This window comes from Varroa destructor, unplaced genomic scaffold, assembly GCF_002443255.2.
Source record: "Varroa destructor unplaced genomic scaffold, Vdes_3.0 BEIS01000001.1, whole genome shotgun sequence".
NCBI lineage: Eukaryota > Metazoa > Arthropoda > Arachnida > Mesostigmata > Varroidae > Varroa > Varroa destructor.
The window spans coordinates 11,638,702-11,658,327 of record NW_019211454.1 but is presented as its reverse complement, the minus strand read 5'-3'; the positions used below and the strand labels follow the sequence as shown (position 1 = coordinate 11,658,327).

The window sequence follows — 19,626 nt, the reverse complement described above, 5'->3', positions numbered from 1 at the left end:
ACTTCGTAGAATCATTTTTACTAAGCTACGTTTAGGGTCTTGACAAAGTCCGCCAGACACCCGATCTTGTGTATTAAATAAATGGCAAGTAGACCAGTTTGATTATTTCTCAGACTTATCGTCGAGCAAACAGTGTGTGATTCTGTTTAGATTTCAAATAATCTTGCAGTAACTAGAAGAGGATTTTATTCTCTTGCCTGCCTGAAAATGCAGCGAACACAGAAGCTATATAATTCGCTAGTGCCGGAAGAACGGTAAACGGTTTCGATAGTCAAGTAAGGGACTCGCCCCTTACTTGACTGTCAAAACAACTTATCACAGATGTTTATGAGATACTCAAGATGCTGTTTTAAATGTTACAGCGTTACTAAAAGCTGTCGCATTGATATACAAACATATTGCATTTATTGGGAGCCTATAATTTCTATCTGGTTATATTTTAAATTGCTTATAATACTCTGAACAGTAGTTTATTTTTTTGTAACCCCGTGACTAACAAACGCCGGTACGCAATTTCATAAATTTTCAACTTTTTTATCCGAATGTTGTCTACAGCAAAATATGATTCAGATGGCGAGAGTTCGCACTGACTTAAGGTTTATCATTCACTATAAAGTTCGTGTCTCCTGAGAGCTCCAGCATGCATCCCGACCAACGCCGACATCGGCCTTCTGCCTGTATTAAGCACACACAGATGTAATAGTTTAAATCCTAGACAAATGTTGCATACCGTTTTCCGGCTGTGTAAAAGAACTATACATAAGAATTTAATGTAGGACCTCTCCTAGAAGTTCTTGCATTCCCTGCTTTCTTCGCACCTTCAAGCACAGCTGCTTCATCACTCTCGGTAAACGCAGTAGCGTAGATGACGCTCAAAACAAAATGATCGCCATAGCAGCTGCTAACAGAGGCATTTTGTACTGTCCAAAGAGTGTCTTGTCCCCGCGATGTCAAGATGTCAACACAGCTATCGCAGATTTTTTTTTACAAAATATTTTTGTTCCGTTAACGATAACGATTCTTTTTCCCTTTTTTGAAGCAGTAACTCGGGGTGTTGGATGCGTCCATTTAAGCTTATGAACGAGGGCGGACAACGCGGTCCTCTATGCCGGGTTGATGAAGACGCAGGGATAAACATTTCGAAAGTATTTTTGTTCTATAATGAATTCCGATTGATAGAAACAATCGTTGACAGGAACGTGGCCCACGAGTCGTACAGCCGTCAGAAAATGATGCCATCGAAATCCACTGTTTTTCCTTTGAAGAAATATGTTGGATTCGTCAAAGCTATTGTTTTATCTTATTCGATACACATACTTGCTACTGCTTTCAAACAATACCTCGTGCAAATCTTCAAGTAGAAAGTAACTTATATGCAAAGAAAGAACAAGGAAGTTGACTTTCGCCTCACATGAGTGTCTGCTGGCGCATGTCTTCAGATCAAGTATTGGTCACTTTTTGATACCTTAATTTATAAAAGCGAACAGCTCGCTCAGACTTAGTGATTGAGAGTTAACGAGAGATAACGAAATTACGATGAATATTAAAATTTATTTTTTTAAATTGAAGTATAATGAATCTATAAAATTAAAGTATGATACTTCACAGCTCTCTACTGAAGTGTATCTGAATATGCAATGGAAAACCAGCCCATAATCCAGAAAGACTTTGACCCATCTTAGCACGTGTATTTGATCACAATAAGTTTAAGTTTGCGGAAATGCTGGTGGGTACTAGGAAAAGTGCAGATACGATCTAGGCCTTGTTTCTATTAACCACATCGTTACCTTTTAATACAACCTGCGTAGCCGGAGGAGGATACGTCTATGTCACTGAGAAAGAGTAATTACAAACTTGATATTTCTTTATTCGTTTTTAACGACAGCAGAACGTCAACACGCAGCTCTGCGTGGCAAACGAGATAATGCCGGAGAGCTTCGATAACAAGTCGTGCGCACTAAGACAAAAAAAAACAGAAAAAAATCTTGCAGCTGGAATTCATCCTAGCTTCTTATGTAGTCTGGAAAATGAACGCTAACAGTCTTGTGACATAAAAGTGCAGGACAATTGGCCTGAAGTAATAAACTGCGGATATTCCCAACCAGGCAAAATACTGAAACAGCGCCACCGATTTTGCAGGCTATAAGCGTCTGGCTTATACAACGAAATTCAGTCGAAGTGAAAACATTTCATAGATTTAGGCTAGATGCATATCTATATGTCCTAATGGCAGGACATGAATAGCAGGCTTTTTGGCGAACTGTTTAGTATCTGGCTTAAGATTTTCGTAAAAAAAATAGAGTTTTGCATCTCTGCAAAGTGAATATAGCGACCAAACGCTCAAAGACCGAGCTGTCTACATGCCGATCCAAAATGGCTTTCGTAGGCAATACACTGACCTTACTATCGTCTATGAATAGGGTTACATGACGTACTTCTTTGAAGTAGTCAGCTATCACGTTCATTCAGTGTCTCATCCTTGCTTAAGTGTCATAACTTTCGCATTCTCTAGTTTATTATATGTCCACTATTTGTCATCCAAATAGATTTTTTCAGCGCAGCGTTCTCATGATTTAATTATCCTGAATGTAACGAAACGTTGATCCGGCCGTACTCAGTTCATATTGCGTATGTTTCTGTTATAATAAAATGAGGCTTATGCGTAAATGCACAGGCAGTAGATAGTATTCCAAGACCGACATGTAAACAACTTGGTTTAAGTTTTTCTATAGAGCGCCTAGAAAAATATGTTAGGCGCAAATATGAATTGCAAAATCGGAAATTTCTGCGTTGAAATTACTTGTATTGTTTGACAAATTTGACATGATTAAAGAGCACTCCAGACGGAACAGACACAAGGTAAAGTTTTTGTCATTTAAAAGAATCCTTTTTTTTTTTTTATTTATTTAAAAGAAAATACGTTCCTCAATAGCAGCGTCACTTTCTAATATAAATTTCTTAAAATGGTTGACCCTTCAATTTTTTTTTATTCGGTATCGGCAACTTTTGCTAGGAGCTTATATTAGATGCTAGATCGCAATCGTTAGCTATTTGAAAATAATTTAGTTCAAATCCTTCGGATGCAGGTGAAAACGGGCACAAGCGGCCGTTACGGTTTTAGCTCACGAGCTTTTTAATGTTGAATATGAGTATGGACGAAAGTTACTTCATACGAGCTTAGCAGTAACAGAGAATCTGCTGAAGACTGGCCGAAAAGGCCATGTCTTTTACAAAAAAAAACACGCACATACACAATATAAATGCGAGCGCTAAAGATATTCCTGAATCAATTCCAATTCTACGCAATTGCTGATACTTCAGCTTGTCTGATCGGAGAGAAGAAATAAGTCAACAAACACTCGATATGTTCAAGTCACAGATATCGTTACAAGCCAGAATGAACAAACTTTATATAGTACGTGTTTGCACTCTCCTGAACTAGTGCGTTTGTGACTTAAATTACATGACGTTTAGTGAACGGTCCTTGCCTTGTGGGTAACAGATCTGTATCATCAACACTTGTCATACCGACCGCACAAAAGCAGAAAAAAAAATACGCGTCGTGATTAACGTGCTCTGTTGTCGTACCGAGCGCTTAGTAATAAGTGTTTAACGAAACTATCGTCATTTCAGCAGTATCACTCAAAACCTTGTATAGCCATCGTGCTGGAACGGAAATCGAGAAATAGCGGCAAGCACTACAGCCAATATCTATTTTTCCCTAGGTACATGTTTGACCTTACAACATATGAATCGACTTTTTTGATGGCCTGGCACATCCTCTTCCCTGCGAAGTCCAGCATATGACTAATCGAATCCTACACATCCTAAACAGCCTATTTCTAGCTGATTTCAGGCATTTTCTTTAGTTCGCATTTGGTATCCCAGCGCTGTCAATATATCCGCCTCAGTAAGCACCGAATATTTTGAAAGGCAAAGTTCTATTCATTGGTAATCATGCCGATAGCTTCGGATGATTTCTAAAATCTTGGTAGCCGAGAGGCAAGACTCTGAAGGTCAACATCAACAGAGCAGCCTTAAGGGCGTGTGTTTCCCTCAACGGAGGTGCTTTCTCTACGGAAACCTATAGGATAATCATGTAGCAGGTCAAGATCTCTTCATCTTATCAAATAGCTCATAACCGGCCAAGTCATTTGTCAGCTGGAGAGTTTTGTTTTCTGTGTATGCGCTTGCATTATATGGTCGACAGGCTATATAATTTATAACGGCTGAAATACACCAAGACTATACTTGGTAGATTCTAGTCATAAGAGTGAATGCTTAATAAACTTAAGCTTTCAAACACTGTATGTTATTCTTCCACCGAAGCCTTTTTTGTATTACTACAGAGGTATATAATAGTTGAGTGTGACGAAGGAAAATATTACCACCGTCGGCAAAACATAGGCGTTATGTATTATTTGCTAACCTACTTAATCCGAACGAGCAGGGAGAAATATATAGGTGCAAACTCTTTGCAAACAAATCGATAACACTCGACGGGATTTGTAAAAAAACATAAATTAAGCATAGTCTCACAGTTGTTATTACATGCTGTAATCAAACAGCATGATCTCGCATTATAGGAACATTAGTTTTTTTAGATTAGACATGAGACTTTTGCATCGTCTAACCTATTGAAGTTATCCTCTAAATACGTTCGCCTGGTTCAATTTTTCACAATAAGTGACTGTTTTTATAATCTCAAAACTGACCCCCGTATATGACAATGGATCAGACATCTTAAAAGTTTTTGTCTAATGTTTAAAGATGGAGTGCCTTATGTACCGATAGGATCGAAAAAAGCTAGCTAGCATTGTAAACTAGATCATGCGTTTTGTTTTTGTGGGACATGACAAAACCCACTCATCGTCGTTGTGTTACCACGTTTCCAATTAATTCTCTTTGATTTCGACAGCTATACGTGTTCTATAATTAACGTTTCTACAGACTAGCTCTTATGGAAACCTAATTAGAAGCAAAGGTGTTTTCAAACGAGGCAGGTGCAGTGAAATTTGCTTTCCATCTGATATATGTAGCTCAGCATTTTCTAGCGGTTGTTTAACATCGAGCGTAGACAATCTAATGCACTGAGACTGAGGATTTATGCAATCCGCTAGTAACAAATGAAGACAGTTCGACGATGATTTTTTGATTGATCTGAATAAGGTAGATATTACAGATACGTGTCAAAAAGCGGAAAGCCCAACAGACGCTGTCTACAGTACCTCTGTCCTTCGAACAGGTGGTAATGAAAGATATATAGATGTTTATCGGTACCTAAACTTGAAAGGTAAAGTACTTTCTCTAGAGAGGATAGACAGTTTTCAAAGTAAGTATTACACTTGAGTCACAGACAACGCGTCTAAGTGATCTTCTTTTGAAAAACATAAACTAATAAATGAATAATTTTTTATCAGGGTTTTTAATTATCCATAAAATCACGCATTGACAAAGCTGGGATATACAGTTTAGATCACCAATAACTAAATATCGAGTTAGTAATTTCTTAGTCATGTCCAAAATTAGGTGCTTTTTTTAAATTTTTTTTAGTTCACTTTTTATATTTGAATGACGCAAATGCAAAAATTAGGTTCCTTGTGTCTTCTCTTCTGTGTTACTCTTTTTATAGTTTCCGACGAGAGTTTCGTCGAGTCCTCGCGCGCATCGCTGCGCTTCGCAATGCCTGCGAGTGTTTCAGCCACCCGCCGTCTGCTGCGATTCAGTCCTGCAGACGGCACCGCCGGCAGCAGCAGCAGCAGCAGCAGCGTCCTTGTCCGCCGAAGTCATCAATCTCCATCACTCTGCGACACTTGCGATCCTCAATCGACCGGGAACGGGAACAACAACACCGGCATCGCGACATCACTGCATTGATTGCCGCAACGATGTTTCTGCTGCCGTAGAGGCAGTAGCTACTGATGCGCACCAGCAGACGTTGTAGCCTTTCCGGCGTCTTGGCGTGAAATAACTTGTAGCGAGGACTCTGGAGATGATAACAATAATAACGGTTCAGCCCGTGACGCCAGCAATGATAATGAAGCTGAGGATGAGGACAACGGCACAAAGAGGCAGCCGAGACGAAGCAACCAATGATACTGCTAGCTGTAGCCGAACGAGGTCGAGCTGGCCCACCCAAGCGTTCTGGCTGGTAGCAGCGTTATGGGCCGTGTTGCTGGTGGGAGACGCGGGGGGTATTGATTTACCGGGTCGAGGTGGACGTAAAGGTGGGATACAGATTGGCCAGTTTAACAAAAACAACCAAAACCTTCTAACGGATATGCATAGGGCGAATACCGTTGACGGAGCTGGTGGCAACGGCGAGCTCAATCCAAATAGACCTAATGTCACATATGTGATGATTGTGCCGAGTACGCGTTTTGAAAGTGTGCGAAGAAAGTACCGTAGTACTATAAACGAAGCGCTCAACCAAATAAAGAATGGAAAAGTTCCCGGCAACCACCTCAATAAACATTACTCCCTACAGGTCGGTGTTTTTTTATATGTGTGCTACAGCCAATGAATAGGCCGTTAGTTGGGGCAATAAGCAAATTACATCTATTGTTTGTTAAAATTATTTTGTATTACCTACCATTTATGGCTGGTTATCCTAGGTTTAGTGCTACATCTAATGCGTTCCGATTTTTAAATGTCCTCGATTTTGAAAAATTAGTTAAGCTATCAATGTGAACTATCCTTACCCGTTGCTAAGTGCAAATATGGCGTTGATTAGATGTCCTAATTGATAATCTAGATGCTCACACAGTCTTTCTTCCTTAAAATCACAATACCCATGTTATAGCTATGAATGTATGTAAGCGGCTATGTTCAGTGAACCTTTGGTAAGCCATGGTGCCGAAAAATTTACCAGACTGCTTCATTTGTCCATTAGTTTCAGCTGGTGTACCTGAGTTTGGCGCCAACGCCTCGCGAGATCCTAGACACGCTCTGCACGGAGATACTCAACGCCTCCGTCCTCAGCGTGGGTTATTTTACCAACTCAGAGACGTTTGGTTCCAACGCCGCTTCGGTTGAATACGTTCACCAACTACTCGGGTACCTTGGCATTCCTGTCATCTCCTGGAACCCTGATAACATCGCTCTTGATGAGGTGCTACATACAAATAACAAAAAATGGAAGATAAACAACGACAATATCTATAGTTTTAATGTATATTTCTAATTGTTTAGTACGAATGTATAACAGATTGTTTAAAATAACGTCGTGTACTTGCACACGAATATACTGAAAACTGTGCAGCATAATCTTTTGCAGATTTGATTTCTATCTCGTATATATAATAGTAAACATTATTAAAATAAAAAATGAATTGAAGGTTTCTATTTATACCGAGTAATTTATTAGTATACTTTTAACGGATAACTTTATTAATCCGTTTTGCATGCACTAAAAAAGCGGCAGTGCAATGAGTCAAGTTAAGTAAGACGAAAGAAGGTGGAGAACCAGAAACAGTCTCTAGTTCAGTGAACCATCCAATTGGCTTTGAATTATTCGATTACAGCGGGTGACAGACGCTCACATTCTGGGGTTGTCGCCTTCCGTGGACCACCAAGTAAACTCGATCTTCGACTTCCTGGACCGCTATCAGTGGACCCAATTTGCCATCATAACGACTCAGCTGGCCGGCCATGAAAATTTTATTCGCGCCATACGCGAAAAGGTCTTCCACAAACAACACAAGTGAGTTTCTGTCTATATCATACAATCGGCTAGCATGTATTCTTTGAGTACACCTCAAACATATCTATTCGCCCTTCCTTCTCTTTTTTTAACGTATAATCTTTTGAGTCAATTCAACGTTAGACTGTAGGGAGTAGAACACCACTCTGACCCTTAATGCATTGATAATCGTTTTAAAGTTTACAAGCTGACCTGCCGCTGAATCTGGCACGCTTAAAAAGAGACGCTTTTTCTACCTCTCGCCGAAGCAAGTTATTTACGGCAACAAATAAAAAACGACTGCTTGATAAAAGTTCGCGTCACAATTGCTAACAAAAACAGGCCCATAGGGTAGTTCCAAAGGTACCGCACTCAATCGTATTATAACCTGAAGAATCAATTCCTGAGAAAAATACATAGAAATATATTCTTTTGCTGGTAGCAGTTAAAAAACATCCAACAAAGTAACAATAAACAAAGGCGCAGTCGATAAATTTGTTGTTCCATTGGCTTTAACTTGCTCAGCGCTCTGCTACCAGTAGGCTGAGAGTATTATCACTCAACAAATGTCTAGCAGTAACTGGAATTCAAGCGATATGACTCATAGACTCAAAATTGACCCGCTTACTTCGTACAAACGCGTATCTATTCGTGGTTCGTGGTAATGTCACTCAAGTGACACGAAGTAAATCTGCATCGAACTTGAACGTGGTGTCAAGTAATAGACCCATTTAAGTTGGTGCCATTCGGCCTTCCTTTCTCATTTATTCCTCTACTGATAGCGACAGGCTAATTTTCATTTTTTGGCCTAGTTCTCATTAGTCAATTATTATTTGCCGTATATCGGTGATACACTTCTTTTTGTTTTGTTTTGTTTAATTGAATGCTATAGCAATAAAAGAGGAGAGCGAAACAAGGTCCTCAATTCGTTGTTCTCTAAGGGAAGTAGCTTTCTCCACTATCTGCACTGCTTGCGCATAGAATAGCTATGCGGCCAGATATGAAGGTTAAAATGTAGCTATTAGGATATTCCATGAAGATTATTCTTTCTATAAGCACAAAACTGATAGAAGACATGAGACTGTGTCTTGCTGAAGCTGTGTGAAATTGGCTCTAATTTGCCAATCGTAGTCTATGGAAAGACGTTAAACCTGCTTCGTTTTGCACGCAAAAATGTACATCAATATCAGTGTATATAGCTCAGTTTCTCTATATTAACGTTCACAAATAGACAGTCAGCGGCATCAACTGACAGATACAAATACGCGTTCAGGATTAATGACTGGTTTATCTCTAGATAAACGTATTTGATTGGCAACTCGTTACTTACATTCCCAAAAGCCCTATATATATACTACCTTTATAGGGAGCTATATAAAGATATATATATGTGCTGTTTCAGCATCAATCTCGATCACGTAAGCAACGTTGAAAAGAAGCTACTAGAAACCTGTGCGATTGGATCTTGATTACAATGTACGACGTATGTAGGCATCAGCTCCGTGCTTCGTTCAGCCTCCACATCTATTTAAGGCAATAACCCTGGGCGATGGCTTTGCCCTTCAGGCATCGCTCGTTCTCCATTACACATTCTTTAGCCAGTGCTTTGCTAATGTCCAGCCTATGGCAACCAATGTGTATTTTTCAGTAAACCTACGATTTGTTATTCTTTCCTGGATCCAACAGCCTTCCTCAGAGACTGGTTTGAGACTCGAATGCTTCGAGCCTGGTGTTTTTTAAGCGGGTGACTCCCGTATATTAACTTAATTGCTTTTTCCATAAAACGGGTAGGTAATACCAAAATATAAGTCTTCTCCTTCTTGAGCTTCCTCCTATTAATCGATTGAACAAAAAGCCCCTTTTTCGCCCAATCGACGATGCTAGACCGAACGTCCAAGGCATAGACGCTAGTGGACGAACAATCGAAAGGCTGAATGGCATCAGGCGGAAGAGACCGTTAGAAAAGCTAAACTGAACGAAGCCAATCGGTGAAAATGGAATAGTCTTTAGAAGCGGGCAGCCCTAGTGGTCAAAGCTGGGTTGCCCTTCAGAGGGTTAACCCTTGATACCATCACAGAAGCTAATGGCAGTATAGACGATGCCAGCAACCGCTGCTAAGATCAGTGTGAAAACATCAGTAACAATAGCAAGAGGACGTCTAGACACCGACAGAGTTGTGCTGATTTCCTGGTCCTACGAGATAGAATAGACAGGGTGAACTAGATAGGAATAAGTCAACGGGAGAAGGCCACAAGAAGGAATGAAGCGCGGAGCGCAAAGCAAAAACTCGGTTTTCAATGACTCAATCGACGGCCTTTTTCCGCGACCATCGGATGACCGACTACGCGTGTGATTGCATCGTAAAATAATACTTAGCTACTACGAGACACGCCTATGCTGTAACATGTGCGTAATAAGTCAAAGCGAACAGATTAAATGACGGATTGACCATGGGGGCTGAGCCAACAAGAAATGGTGATGTATTAAAGGATACGCGGAAGATATTTTATGCGTGCATTGTTTGAAGATAGATAGATAGATAAAACGGCGAGAAACACACAGTGTCGTCTAATCTCATCTGATAAAATAGTATTTATATTAAAGCTCCTTATTCCGCTCCAGAAACGAGAACGCGCCCTTCGTACCTATCCACTTAATTTACGCGCAAAATCGCTCGAGTTTAATTAAGTAAACTGAAATGATCTATATTTTTTAATACTTGTTTAATTGCAGGTATAGCCTGATCGCTGCTCACACCCTTCCTCGAGGCGGCGATGCTGATAAATATTTTAATCTGCTACAGGAGCTGGCAGACGGTGAGGTACGAGTAATCGTTCTATTTTGCGGGACAGAGGATGCACGAGAGATCTTTCTAGCGTCAAGTAGACATGGAATCACAGGTGGGCACCAATACTCTTTGCATACAAGAACATCATGCTTTAAGCATTCTAGAACATAATCTCATACTTTTATGGAATGAAGTGAATTTAAGGCAGGCAAAAGCAATGTGTCGATAATGTCACTTGGGATTTTAATAAATAAAACTTCTTGTTTGGGTAATAGGGGAATATTCAGCGAAGTTGTCTCACTTCTTTGTTATTTGGCGTGCTAGAACATCAGTATGATTTTAAACGGATGCATGCATGCACGGTGATATACTAGGGTCGTGCTAAGTGCTTCCCCTAATATGCATTACTTATTACAGGAAAGAATTACGCATGGATTGTAACGCAGGCTGTGATTGGTTCCGCGGAGCGATCCCCTGCCGAATTCCCAACGGGACTCATAGGTATCATTGGACAATCAGTCCGCCTATGTTTATCTATTCCCCTGAAATATATATATCTGATCCCGAATTGTAGTTTGCTTTATCGTCCTCGCATATCGATGGAGCATTAGGGTCGAATGTAAAGTGTCGAAATCGACAGTAGCTGAAAGTAACGTCGTCCAGGTGTGTACTAGTGTTTTCTATCCCTTTAGAATAACAGAATGGACCTGAAGTATATTCGATCGCGTTGAAAGAGAGAAAAATGGAGATCTGCCTGCTCCGCTCGGACCAATGGCGCATTGGTGGTAATTCAGTGCAACAGGGAAAATAGAGATAGCCGTCATGAAATCTTTTATTCGACGTAACATTATGTAACGTTTGCGATCCGATCTTCGATAAACCCTTTTCCGGAGCGACGCTAGCAACAGCTTGATCGATGGCGGACGGCAGAAACTTTCCAGCAAATCAGTTGTCGCTGACGTGCCCAATGACAGACACAAGAAAGAAGGTTTCTTCATGACATTTTTATTCCCTTTGTTACGACGAGGATGAAAAATGGCCATAGAGTGGGTCGCAAACAGGACCATCACAAGAACTTCATTATGCCACTATCTGTATTTCGTAATGAAATAAGTTCCCGGTTGGACAGAAGCAGCAGTAGGCCCCAGATAACTTCAAAGATCTCTGCGAGAGACGTATAATATATCGTGTTAGCTCTAGATAACAGGGGATGTGCTTTCGAGAATCTCACCGCTTAAAGATTCTTCTTGAGGGTTAGAGCCTATCGACAGGAGTTCCGAATATACCTGATTCGCACCATAGTCGGCTTACGTGGAAGATATTAAATCGAGTTTTAATATTTCCTTAAAAAACACGTGTTTGATATTCAAAAATTTGTATGTATGCCCGAATTATCGTGCCGAGCTAGTGACTCACGAGCTGGCATAGTCGTCCAGAACCAAAAACAAAGGTCGCACTTATACTCCGCTTATGCTATCACCAATAATTAAATCGTTAGAGGACCTCTTAGGGTATCACAACTTGTATTAGTATTAAGGGTTGAACTACCTGTATTCACTGTTCTCAGTCGACTTCTCGTAACGGTTTCTTTTGAAGTATAGGTTCTATGACTTTTTTCATAAATAATTATTCTCACTGGAAGATAATTATTTTTTATTAATTACTTTTTTCCTATCGTTCTGCAGGGATGTACTACAATTTTACACTGCCGGTTCTGCTGGATGAAATGGAAAAGTCAATGTATATATTCGCGTCCGCGTTGGAGCGTTTAGTGAATCATACAACAGAAGAAAATCGTAATCAACTGTCAACGGGGCTCACGTGCAATGCTTCAGAGTACAGCTACTGGCGCAAAGGGGAGGAGTTCTACAAGTAAGTATTAAGCTGTAAAGCTTACACATGGATTAATGTTCGAATGAGCAATCACATCTTAATTCTCCCATGTAACACACCTCTTCCTAGTCGAAACAGCCATACGTTTTGTATATTTCTTTTTACATTAATTATAACAAGTGCTAAATTCTGAACTATCATTTGCCTGTTGATCGTACCGATCCGTAAGTCCGAATTAGCCATTTGCATTTTGTACCCACTTGTGATGTAACGGGGCAAAATGATAATACACAACAATACTGAATTTCACGGAAAGCCTTAATCTTTAAGGATCGGCTTTGTTAAGACCTAAAACTTCCTAGCAAACTGATAAGCCTACCTTGCTAAACCAAACCTCTCGCTATATATTGTACCTGATTTGACCCAACCTTAATCCGTTTCTTTCGCACGCGTCCCTTATAGCCATCCTCTGCTCGAATCAGGTTAGGTAGTGTTAACACATGGAGGCATGCTCTTCCGTCTATTTCTTATGTGAGTCAGTTCAGTACCTATTAGCTCTGCTACGCTGAGCTAGAGGAAAGGAATTAGAACGATCTGCGAACTTCGCCTGTACTTCGCAGTCACCTTTCGGTTTTCTGCTTAGTTCAGACGCTAGAGAACACATAAAGACAATACAAAGGCTTCTTGAACATATTGATAAAAGGAACTACCGCCATCGGCCGGTCCTTTTTTACTCCTCCTGCTCAGTATTTACACAAGAACAAGCTCAGCAGGGTAACATTGAGAAACTGTGACTAGAGAAGCGGTTACTAAATCGCTTGATAACTTGTAGTAATTTTTCACGCCCTAGATCTTTTACGGATCTTTACGCTGGAGGTAGCAAAAACCAGTTCTACCCTCAGTGAAACAGCTAGGTTCGGAGTGACCAGGCAATTGTGGGATCAGCAAATTTGAAGAAATAGCCTACGTCCAGTGACATAAGTTCTACAGGAAGACTGGGAAATATTGTGATATTGAGATGGCGGAGTGAATAGGATGGCAGTTTTAGAAAAGGGGGTTTTGGTCTTGTAGACGTTTTGTATTCCAGCGATACAATACACAAAGTTTGTATTGAATGTCAAATTCCTAGGGGGGTCTGGCATTCCCATCGTTGACCATTCTCGAGCGAGCACATTAAACCTTCTAGGAATTGTTGGATTTTGCCAATTTAATTTTGTTTTTCTTCTTTGTATAGAATTCTCCTATTCTCGACGAACGGCTGAGTGGCTGAAGAATCTCTAAGAATTTTTAGAAAGATATTTCCAAGTCCACTTTCTGCGTTTTGTTGCCCCACGAAATGGAAGATTAATGGATCAGGATGGACAGAGGCAAATAGCCTTCGTTTTGTAGGCTTGATGACCGATAGCGGGTATCGCTGAAATAAAACGATCAGTAGAAGGCTGTGCAGGTCGAGCCATGAACGCTGAGTTTTTTGTCTAGCAAAGAGAATTAGTATTCAGAATTGATATAATTGCTTGCGTGCTTCTATTAGTCAGTGCAACAGAGGCCAATCTGCCTGGCCTATGACCTAACAGACCACGAGAACATTTTACTAGCAAGCGGGCTAGCACAAATCGGTAACATTTGCTGTACAAAAATTCTACAAAACTTGCCAGTGTATGTTTGGCCATTATCAAAGGCACTTAAATATTCATTCTAAAAGGAACGCTTACAGCTAATAACAAAACCATTTTCACTTGCTTTTCCTCGTTTTTTGGCAGATACCTCAAGGAAACTGAATGGACAAGTAAAAAGTTTAATTCAGTGGCTTTTAACTTTGATGGAACACGGAAAAGGGTTGATCTCGACATTCTCAACCTTGATGCGAGAAATGTTTGGGAAAAAGTAAGTAATATATCTTTGAACTTTTACGAGAAAAATTCTTATGGAAGCTTATCTTAAGCGAGGAATTGCCAATAAATGATGATTCCTAAATGCTTCTTAGAAAACATAGCTGATGTCAATGAAAATATAAGCTAAATAATAAATTTTATAGTTGTCACATTTGAATGTTTCGTGTTATTGGTGGCTTTGTACACGATACCTTTCATCTGAAATAGATCGGTGATTGGGGAGAAAGTGGTGTAGACATAAAGGATATTATTTGGCCTGGGGAGGAGCGTAAACCCCCAAAAGGTGTACCGGAAAAGTTTAACCTCAAAGTGACCTTTATGGAAGAGAGGCCCTTCGTTATAGTTGGCTTGCCCGATCCCGAGACGGGCGAGTGCGAGTCCAGTCGAGCCGTAAAATGCCGTATTGCGCCTGAATCGGCCCTTATTGGGTAAGTACGATGAGTACAATATAGGATTTATCCGATGCAGTCACCTAGGCCAATTAAGTAACTTCGCATAGAGAAAAGAACTTATCTTTATTATGAAAAGTGTTACAGTCGTTTTGATAATTGCACATGAACATCTTACGTAAGCGCTTCATATTTAGCACAAAGACCTATTCAGCTTGGCTGGGTATCACCTCAATTTAATTAGAAAAAGCGCAATTATCGAATACTACTCCTACCTGCTTGTTAGCTATAGACAATTTTAAATACGGTACCCGACAGCCCCTGAGCTTCGATCTTTATACTTTATCAAATGTACAATGAGATCAAATCAAGCGTCCGAAACATATCAGTACCCAGAAAAACAGCTCGTTCGTCTCTGTTAGGTTATTCAACACTCTCCTGAGGTTTCTCTCCGCTTTGTTGTAGAATCAGGCCATATTTAAGCACCGAACTGAACATCTAAAAGGAAGGAAGCTAGCCCTACCTCACAGAATTAACGAATTTTTTTACTCGAAGGAGATCATGCCTTGGCAGTTTGACAATCTAGAAAAAATATAATTTATGAAGGCATTATTGTGCTAAAATAGCCCACATACGCCTAGTTTATTGACTAAGTAACATAAACTCAAATTGAGCGTTTTACATGTAAACTAAAGAAAAACAATTAGATAATCTGTTAGACGATTCCAAAACAAAGTTTGTCTTCGTTTGCTTATCTTGCAGGCTCAATGATACGATGGCACGCAGACACCCCAATTACTATAGGTGTTGCATGGGATTTTGTATCGATTTGCTGGAAAAGTTCGCTCAGGACCTTGGCTTTACATACGACCTGTCCAAGGTCGAGGACGGCATGTGGGGAGTCAAAGATAAGGTTGGTTGTATTCAACAGAAAACGATCTAATGACAAACATTTTAGTGAACGGACGCACGGATTCGGCTGTTCTTAAGAATTATAAGTAAATAAAAAATAATGTTAAGTATAAACTTTTTGTCCTCTGATCACAAGTCATGCTTACGAAATAAGCAAATTCGCGTAGAAATTCCAAAACACGCTCACACTTCTCGTAGCTATCGCATATATATCTGATTTAACTTGTTAGATATTGACATCAAGTAGCTCGATGCACCCTAGGCAAAGGGTTCTGCATCGCGTCAAAGTACAAGTGACTTCCTAATCTGTAACCATGTTACTACCAGAAATACAAATTTCCTCGAAAATTTCAATTTTATTTATTAATCGTCGAACAATCTTATTCGATAACGGTCCAATTCGGGTGCCTTTTTTTTAGCCGATTTTTTTTATATTAAAGAATTATGCAGATGTGTTTACATTTAAGTTCAAGTTCAAGCGTATTTAGAAATGTTTTGAGGACAAAATCGGTACAACATTGCCCAAGTCACAATAGCGTAGCTCTGGAGAAAAAGAATAATTTTTTAAGTGACCTAATTTTCAGCGCGTATTATTTGTACCAAAAAAACTTCTTGTAACTTATAGAAAAAAAAAAACAGGTATTTGAGATTCAATCGCATCCCGGTATACAACTGAATCGTGCTCGTTCGTAGCTTATCTTCCCTGAGCAGTTTTTATCCACGAGTATATATATGCATTGGCAGGTCACACAAAATACAAATCTATTTTCAAAAAGCATACTTATCAGCATGAACGTAAATTGAATTTTCATCACCGATGAATGATCCCTGGTTTATTGTACTACAAAATTGTTTCTAGCAATAAATTTGACCAATAACTTTAAAGCCAGCGCAAATAATCAGAGGCTTGAGTTTGTTCAATTCAGCGCCCGTTAAAAATTTTTTTATGTAACATCACTTCAAAAGAAACTTCCTGCCAGATGCATAACGGTATCTTTAGAAATTCCTCCGTTCTCGGCTGCCGTCGAAAAATGCATAGGAACGGAGACATTTTGTCAATAATTGCTCAATTCTACTTTACATTATACAACATAACAACATTCCGTTGGCATATTATCTTTGTGTACTTTCTATAGATAAACGAAGTGTTATTAGAATACACAGACAGATAATTAGAGATTGTACGAATTTTTTCAGCGAATCGTATACTGTATATTCTATTGTATCGATGATTGTCAAAGCTTTTGAGGAAAAAGTGTAACCATGAAGTAGCATTAATCTCCCGTAAAATGTTAAACGTATTGCTAATTGAGCTAAAAACCCGACGTTTTAAATAGTTTCGCTTAGCGAAATGAAAACTTTGGTTTGAAGTATGAATGTTCTGCCGCTAGAACGTCTAAGCAACAAAAAGCAAGGAGATACTTTGATGAGTGCATGTTCAGTCTACCCAGGCTCGTATCTACTTAAACGATTCTCGGAGCGATTGCCTGCTAATTGTTTCGAATCAGGCGAACAGATATGGGGGGTTGTCGGGGGTTAAGCGCTGGATTAGAAATATGAGCAGTCGCTGCAAAAAAAAGAATTCCATTAGTAATACAGCTAATGGGATAGTCGTTCGTTCAATATTCCACAGCTTAAACAGTAGTAAATAACATATTTGCGCTTGAGCGGTAAAGCGCGTACGAATTATCTCTCTCTATACACACATAGAAGAAGAACTTTGGTAGACGATGATAAACATTTAATTCTGCTAAATGTATTTAAGTTATTTCGGGAAATGTTTCTCTAACAGCAGACGACATGCATTTCGGATATAATTTCGTACTTATTCCGTAAATTGATTATGAAGAACTCACACATATTTGCTTAAAATTACCCTACGTTAGATATACGATGATGACTTATATTGAACCTACACATTGCGATCATTACGATTGTTCCGCTTAGAAGATAACCGTTCTCAGTAACATGCCAATCTTTTTCGGATGATAATTAATCAAATGTAACTTGAATCCAACCTCTAATAAAGTTCTCAACGAAGATCCACAATATTCCGTACAACATAGGGCTATTGTTTTAATCTGGACGTTTTTTATTAGTCGACAGGCAATGCTAACTAGTTTATTATGTAGTGGTATAAGGCATGTGCTAGAGATTTATTTTACGTGATTTTTTACGTTTGTTTTTGTCTATAGTGACTTCGCGAAAAAGTATATAATATCGAAAAAAAAAAACATTTATCTACCATGTCTACACGTAGATACATGTCATATCAAGCCAATATATACGCTATTTAATTCTGAACAGTGTTGCTAAGGGGAAGATGGGAAGAAGTGCTAGCAGTTACCAAACGCAACATGTATAGTGTAGTGTGTATGCATGTAGGAAAAATCGGTTATAATAACATAAATCTTTTTATTACCAGTTATAAACGGAAGTCCCAACAGATAGAACGTGCGGCCTTGCTTAGTTTCTTTGGCTATTAAAAGATGCATATGATGCACTGCTGAGGGGTCGGAACGGCGAAGCAGAGAAAACCGGAAGGGGATCGTCTGTGAAACGCTTTTCGTAAACCTTCCAGCGAATTAAAACTCAATTTTCTTACCAATCTAAAGCGAGAGGTGCGTAGAAAACCATGCAATAACAAGACAGCTATCGAACGGCCACGCCTCACGTTAAAGCGTTACGCGAGCTAACGGATGCATGTGCGCCCCGCATGATGGAAGAATCGAGCAACAGGGCATATATTACATACACATGGGGGAAGCCCATAATGAGGAAATTTTAGCCGCACCTAAAACTCCCCATTGTTTCACTATTTCCTTTGCTTCCACAGTGCAAAAGTATTTATTTTAAAGTTTACTATCCTAGCCTATATATATGTATATATAGGCTAGTGAACTGCCTCATATTAAACCAAACATATATGTGAGGGCTATACTCAAAGTGCGCACGTTTATCCTACTATTCATCATTATATCACTACGCGGACAGAAACTAGCTTCTACATATGCAGTCATTCTGCGCTTATATATATACATGCTTAAACGAGTAAGCTTTAGGTCCTATTCGGTTGGTCTGTATCCTGTTATGCTCGCTCGTTTAATTTTCGGTCCTCTTTCCGATTCTTCTGATGTTGTTGTAGCACGGCGTTGTATGGCATAGAATGCTTGATCCGTTACTGAGAGGCTTCTGCAGGGGCAAAGCCAAATTAGATATATCGATCTACCGAGAAACGGCGACCGATGACGTTGAAAAATGAAAAAAGAAGTCGCCGATTTTTCTATACATTTAAACACTCGTAGTTAAACCCGCAATAGTCGGCACCCAGCCGCAGCCGAAGATAACACGAAGACTGGGAATATATTTCGTTAGTGCGGTAACGTACCCAGCAGAAAGAAATAGTTTGACATTGCCACATTAAGTCACAAAAAAAGAGACAAGGCAGGCGAAAAAAGGCGCAAGCCGTAAGAACGTGAGGGAGCTTCGTCTGCTAGTATCTGTACATATCTGCTAACGATAGGATTGGTACCTTACAAGGCCATCCGTACTGAATCTGTGTGCTCAAAGATATGAGGCCTTTCACTCATTAGCCTCTTCTGCACCACCATTGTTACACGAATTAGTTTGCCGGAACTACGGAAGTTCCCTACGCAATCGCACGATAGGATGTGATCTGTAGCTAGTTACTGAATTTATTAGCTTCAGTAACCTTATTGTAATTGACATACTGCAATGATGTTGCGAATGCTCTATGTTTTAAGCATCTAATAATGCTATTTCCAATACTCTGTAGTATTAGGACCTACAAACTCACAGTATTTTAAGCTCTCCTTTGGTCAGCTAAACTACGTTTAGCACTAGAGATACCTGCATCGGTTTCTTTCAGCTGACTGATAGAGACACATATTAAGAGATAGTACCTAAGGGAAAAGGTCTTTGGGATTTTGGGTAATCTCATGAAATACGTAGCGTGCATCCGCGATATATTGCTCAATGCTGCTGACATATACCGCAAATGTATCGGCAGTCTCCCCTACCGGCTTAACGAAATACTTGCCCGCTATTCGAAATCTTTAGAAACATCGAAATACCGGTTGATGTAACTATCAACCGATAAAAACATGTCAG

At 39.7% G+C, this 19,626-nt stretch overlaps 1 protein-coding gene across 9 annotated transcripts in view; it reads left to right on the top strand.

Moving 5' to 3' along the window:
* Window positions 1-19,626, top strand: part of Nmdar2 (glutamate ionotropic receptor NMDA type subunit 2) — a 64,399-nt gene that overhangs the window by 28,745 nt on the left and 16,028 nt on the right. For all 9 annotated transcript variants that reach the window (XR_015323094.1, XR_015323084.1, XR_015323088.1 and 6 more), the window contains exons 2-10: window positions 5,633-6,487; window positions 6,893-7,111; window positions 7,524-7,702; window positions 10,415-10,581; window positions 10,887-10,970; window positions 12,155-12,341; window positions 14,063-14,186; window positions 14,402-14,622; window positions 15,346-15,496. Coding sequence is in view for 5 of the 9 variants with exons in the window: in XM_086982665.1 (XP_086838791.1) it covers window positions 5,993-6,487; window positions 6,893-7,111; window positions 7,524-7,702; window positions 10,415-10,581; window positions 10,887-10,970; window positions 12,155-12,341; window positions 14,063-14,186; window positions 14,402-14,622; window positions 15,346-15,496 (1,827 nt within the window). In the remaining 4 variants the exon portion in view is untranslated. The remainder of the gene's footprint in view (window positions 1-5,632; window positions 6,488-6,892; window positions 7,112-7,523; window positions 7,703-10,414; window positions 10,582-10,886; window positions 10,971-12,154; window positions 12,342-14,062; window positions 14,187-14,401; window positions 14,623-15,345; window positions 15,497-19,626) is intronic.